Source organism: Leptodactylus fuscus, chromosome 3 (genome assembly GCF_031893055.1).
Source record: "Leptodactylus fuscus isolate aLepFus1 chromosome 3, aLepFus1.hap2, whole genome shotgun sequence".
Taxonomy (NCBI): Eukaryota; Metazoa; Chordata; class Amphibia; order Anura; family Leptodactylidae; genus Leptodactylus; species Leptodactylus fuscus.
This window is the reverse complement of record NC_134267.1, coordinates 46,761,525-46,767,524: the sequence shown is the minus strand read 5'-3', so window position 1 is coordinate 46,767,524 and position 6,000 is coordinate 46,761,525. Positions and strand designations below refer to the sequence as shown.

Genomic DNA, 6,000 nt, shown 5'->3' with positions numbered 1-6,000 from the left:
CCCACACAATATAATGGCCCCATCACTGTACCCCATACATTATGGGGGACCAGTGAAGAGACCACTGTATTGGGGGAGACCAGTGAAGTGGCCATAAAAAATTTGGCCCAGACATCCCCTTAAAAGAGGTTGTCTATAAACTGGAGTGATCACTGTGGTGGCCACCAGGGAGATGTAAAAATAAAAAAATAAAAAAAAAGTATACTCACCTGTCTCACGGTCTCATTTCTGGAAATTCTTTACCTAACTAGTCTCAGCAATCACATGAGGTGCAGGACTCCCAGCAAGGAGGCACCAGCACGAGAACGAATGGACACTGGCAACGCACAACGGAGCGACAGGGACAGAAGAGTATGCTTTTTTATTTATTTGTTTTTGATTTTACACTTCCCGCTCAGGACATGAGTTGCTCCAATTCCTGGACAACCACTTTAAGGGCTCGTTCACACGTGGAAATTGGCAGCAGATTTTGAGGCAGAATCCGCCTCAAAATTCACTGCCAAAAATTGCTCCCAATGACTTCAATGGGTGCTGCTTGTTTCTTTTTTCCGCTCGCTAGTAACTGCCCTATCTTGCCGCGGATTCCGCAGCTGAGTCAGTCTCAGCATCTGCGGCGGGAGGCTCCGGCCCATTCATTTGGGCCTAATCCGGAGCGGAATGCCATGACGGGATGCCTGGCATCTGCGACAGAATGTTCACACGCAGAGTTCATGTATCTCCGTGTGAACTAGCCCTAAAGGATTTATTCATCTTTCTAATATTGATGGTCTGTCCTAAGGATAAGCCATCAATATTACATCTGCGATGATACAACAGCCAGGACCTCTGCTGATCAGCCTTTTCCAGGACCAAGCAGCTACAGGTAATAGTAGCATTTATAGGAGCCATGCTGTCCACTTGCCATACAAGGTGTAGCAGTACATTTAGGTAGCGCACATGGTATAATGGGTGAGCAGCATGGCTCCCGACATGTTATTACCTTTAGTCGTCGTGTCTTGGTACCGCCGCTGATCTGCAGGGTCCTGGCGGTGGGTCCACCATAAATGCATGCAATTTTTTCAACTATATTGGTATGTAAAGGACACCAATAGAGTTGAAATGCATGGTAGAGCAGGATGCAAGTGGCTTCCTGCTTCACCATTCTTTAAGCCACAAGCCACTACAGGCTTCCTGGATTATAGGGCATAGGGACCGCAGACAAGAAATCTGCACTCAGGACATCATAGCATTGCACCTCCTGTGGGGAGATGCAGACATCATGTCAGTGCTCGCAGAGAAGAGAAATGGCAGCGGTGGTGCAGCCAGGGAACACAGGCAGGTGAGTATAAGTTTTATTTTTTTTCGATGGGCAGTAAGGAACACCCCCTCTGACAGTACAGGGCTGTGGACAAGTACTGTCAGGGAGGTATTCCTCGCAGCCTAGCTAGACTGTCAGGATCTCCCTTATGACAGTGGGCAGAGAACATTGCCGTTATAATGGCCCTGATTTCTCCAGCCCTGGGGCACATAATGGGAAAGCTGAAAGTGCGCTGAATTCAGTGCTTTCTAGCGGTATATAAAATCGCCTTTGCCCGAGGACATTAAAGGTCCTCTTTAAAACCTGTATATTGATCTGCTCATCTTCCCCTGCTATATAATATACTTCCAGCAAATTGTACAGCAGTTTCCAAATGACGGCTTCCCGTTAATGAACTTTTCTCTGTAGGTGTCTAAGGATGAATTGTATAAATAAACTGCTAGTGGTTGATGTCTTAGAGGTTACTGAGCATATCTGGAGGTCTAGGGTGATTTAGGGGTTAAATGAACATATTGGTGGATGTCTATGGTCTTGTAGAGAGGTTACTGAGCATATCTGGAGGTCTAGGGTGATTTAGGGGTTAAATGAACATATTGGGTCTTGTAGAGAGGTTACTGAGCATATCTGGAGGTCTAGGGTGATTTAGGGGTTAAATGAACATATTGGTGGATGTCTATGGTCTTGTAGAGAGGTTACTGAGCATATCTGGAGGTCTAGGGTGATTTAGGGGTTAAATGAACATATTGGGTCTTGTAGAGAGGTTACTGAGCATATCTGGAGGTCTAGGGTGATTTAGGGGTTAAATGAACATATTGGGTCTTGTAGAGAGGTTACTGAGCATGTCTGGAGCTCCAGGGTGATTTACGGAGGTAAAGAACATATTGGTGGATGTATATAGACTTGTAGAGGTTAATTAAAATTGTACTGCTGGTCTAGAGTAGTGAAGGAGTTAAAGCATATCTCTGGTGGTTTAGGTTATGTAAAGTTGACAAAGTAAGCATATATGATAGAGCACATAACTGGCTTTATCGGGGGTCTATCCTTAGGTACTGTGGTCCCCTTTGGTTAATACATGATTGATTCTACATTATACAGTACATTTTCCTATAAAGGAATTGCATAGGATTGGAGACAGTTTCACTGGACTCTCTCTATTATGCTTCCTCTGTGATCCTGCTTCTGTAGATGTAGAAGACATTCTGCCTGGGACATTGCCAGTTCTCCTCCCTCTGCCCCTGTCCCCATTGCTTTTAATGTGACTGTTTTGATACTGCAAGGCGTGTCTGATCCCATACTCATGTGATGGAGAAAGCAAGAGGGAGGGGAAGACTTAAGAGAGGAATAGAAGGAGAGGCTGTCATCTAAAAGAAAAAAACCCACACACTGAAGAGTGTGTAAGATAGTTGGCTAGAGGCTGCTCTGGTCAGAAAGCATTTGCATTTTACAACTTGAGAGGGAAGCATTCCTGGATCTGGTGCTGGATGAGATACTTGACAATAACTGCCTGCGCACAGATCCATAGGAGACACAAACCTCTTCTATAGTGGGACACTGCACATTGGAAATTCAACCCCTCAGGTGATAAAAAGCCTCTATACACGTCTGTCAAGTAGATCTGCTCTCAGAGGAGTTTTTCTGTTATTCTAAGGAGGAACACAGGTCACAGGGCTTGCAAAAGGAGAAAGGATGGGAGCTGGGACTTCTACAGAACAGGTCGCAGAAAAGCCCAATGAAGAACAAGTTGAGGAATGCATTGACCTGGGGCAAGAGGAGCAAGATGGTCAAGAAGTGGAGGTCAATGCAGCAGGTGATGCCAAGGTAAGATACAGGATACACCTTTCATTAAAGTAATATGGGCTATTGTATCATGTCCTCTGCAGTGAAGTAACATAAAGCAATAGGAGTTCAGATAGTGGTATCCAAGTACCTGCCACACCTGCAAATGACGTTGTAACAATTTATCCACAATCACTTACTATTCCCATATTGGACATGCAAATATAACAATACATACAATATATCTATGCCAAGTTACATTATTGTGTTATGCCAAATACATAGCATGTTACATATAAATGTGCTGGTGAAAGTGCTGGGTGAGAATCATTTATCACCAGAACAAATAACAGGGTAGTAGATGAGAGGCTCAGTATGGGAATTTCCCTATTCAATGTCACACGGGACCCAGCACAAATACTTTCCTTATCAGATAGATGGATAGTATTTGTTTGCAGTGATTTTCATTTTGCTTTAGTGTGTACCCATAAAAAGTCCCACATTGAAAACAGTGAGGGATGTGGGGGCAGGAAGCTGCGAACTATCCTGTAAACCAAACAAAATAACTTGAAATCAGGGTTATTTACATTGTGTACATTCCTAACATTGTATCAAGGCAAAACTCTGTACAGTGAATAGGGGGTGGCGGGTTGTGCTGCATGGGTTACTAGTGCATGGGATCTTAGTGTGCCAACTGCGCAATGATAAGATCTGCAGTCATAAAATTGATAATCACATTAACCTAATCCATCGCCATGTGTGAGCCAGGCATTGACATCTGTTCTAGCCATGAGTTCCTGAGAAGGAACCTGCAGAGAAAGCTGAATCCCTTAGAAAGTGGATTTTACTGCTGTAGTCCAGCTATCCTGTATGCAGCATTGACTCGTCATTGTCTAGCTCCACACAGCCACTCCTGTCTTTCCACACCCTCAAGGTTAAAGCACGTGGATGTCTGAGCAGCTCATGCTGGTACACACCATCACCATGATGGCTGATAGTGTCCTGATGCATCTATCTATCTATCTATCTATCTATCTATCTATCTATCTATCCATCGATCCATCCATCCCATATTTATTTGTCTACGCTTACAATAAATATAATTCATACCATTGTGAACATACAAACTTTGTTCATTTGTATAATATAAAGAATATATTTCCTTACATGGTAGGTGACAACTATTTTATAACATGCTGTATATAGATGAACAAAAATTCTTATCTCTATTGATTCCCCAGAAGGTGAATTTGCTGCAGATTTCTGGTAAAGGGATCCTACGCCCCTGTCTGTACATTACTGCAGCCTACAGACTGTGAAACAGTTAAAGAACAATGCAGGAGCTGGAACTTCCCAGTCCTGCCTTAGTCATTCTGTAAGGGAACTGGTACCCAGTAGTCTCCTCTGCTGCAGTATACACAGAGCAGATGCATGCAATAGATGGAAAACTGCTCGCTCATGTTTGCTCTCCTCCACACTGCAGTGATGCCCAGCTTTCCTCTATTTCTGGGTCACGTTATCATCTCCTCCTCCTTTTCCCACACCCTTCTCATAGCTGACCCTACTGTGGACGTATTTGAGTGGATAGAAAGTGATTTTCCCTTTTTCCATTATGAGGACAGAGGCTAATTGGAATGCAGAGGGGATTTTTACAAAGTTGCTTCTGCTGCTCCTCAAGGAATTGCTTGTAAAATGAGTAGGGAATCTGTGAAGTGACTGATGGATGCTGAGTTAGCATTGTGAGGCTGCCAGCATGGTAATGTGTGCCTGTGAGCAGAGGTTAATGGACGATAAAGGGATAGTGGAGATTCTATATGGGCTTTAGCAATATTTCCAGAACTGCATTGATCACGATCCATTAATCTACCAGGCAATGATCATGTAGACTGCGCAATGGAAATGTAACCGAATATTTTCTGAATCATCCCATTTATCCAATGGGAGAGTCTTATGACTTAAATACCATACAGTATCTCTTGGTCTAGGTGAAAACATGATTTTGTCTAATACATAAAGTTGGTCATGTCTGTAGTTTCACGAAGACAAGATACAAAAGCATAACATATTGATTGAATGTTCACAATGTCAAATGGTTATTTCTGCTTCAATTTGAGGTCAAGGTGTGGATTTCAGAAGAAGAGCAGTCTGCAAAGATAGGGGACAAGTCAAAATATTGGAGATGTCAGAACTTTTGTAAAGCATAGGACAAATTCACACTTGGAGTTTTCAGTTGTTTAAATGGTGTCTAGAACAGATTTTGTAGAGATGGAGTAGGATGGCCCATACAATAGATGGGGAAAATAAGCGAGAAAAAAATGTATATACAGTAGTATTGTCAACATGGAGCTCCAGTATCTTAAGGAGAGCAGTGGCACTAGAATCAGTTATGTGAATACGTTACTTTGTACTGGTGTCCTGGGCAGTAAATGCTGAACAATGCAAAGTTTCCCTTATATTTATCAAGTGTATTAACAATCTGCCTGTAGTAAGCAAGTCAACTGGTGTCTGTGTAATTCCATTTACATGGAGCAACCATCATATGTCCAGGTGAGCTCTCCATGCATGTATTATTGTTGGCACCACACAAAGCCCACATTCAGGGCTGTTTTACTATATAGATGGGCCCAATTCAAACTTTTCCTAGTTGTCCCCCTTGCTCCTCTATTCTATTGTATTCAACTCTGTCTATGTCCTAAAGATACATAGAGAGTTGAAATGGCTATCGTCTACCAGGAACAACAGGACAGCACCCAAAATGCAGAACTGTCCTGCTCAATCCAGGTCAGGTGAGGGGGGCCCTGACAACCATTGAGCCCAGTATTAATGCACCATTTGCCCTATAGATAAAGTGGCCCTGGGCACATCTGTAACAACCTGAACTATGGCTCACCACTTTAGCCTACAATTCCCAGTAACCGTGCCCTCAG

The 6,000-nt window shown here is 43.2% G+C and overlaps 1 protein-coding gene across 1 annotated transcript in view; it reads left to right on the top strand.

Annotated features, from left to right (window-relative positions):
• The first annotated feature begins 2,606 nt into the window (after positions 1-2,606).
• AKAP12 (A-kinase anchoring protein 12) overlaps positions 2,607-6,000 on the top strand; it is a 103,458-nt gene continuing 100,064 nt past the window's right edge. Inside the window, exons 1-2 of the mRNA XM_075267506.1 lie at positions 2,607-2,875; positions 2,946-3,115. Coding sequence (XP_075123607.1) covers positions 2,984-3,115 — 132 coding nt within the window. The 5' untranslated portion in view covers positions 2,607-2,875; positions 2,946-2,983. The remainder of the gene's footprint in view (positions 2,876-2,945; positions 3,116-6,000) is intronic.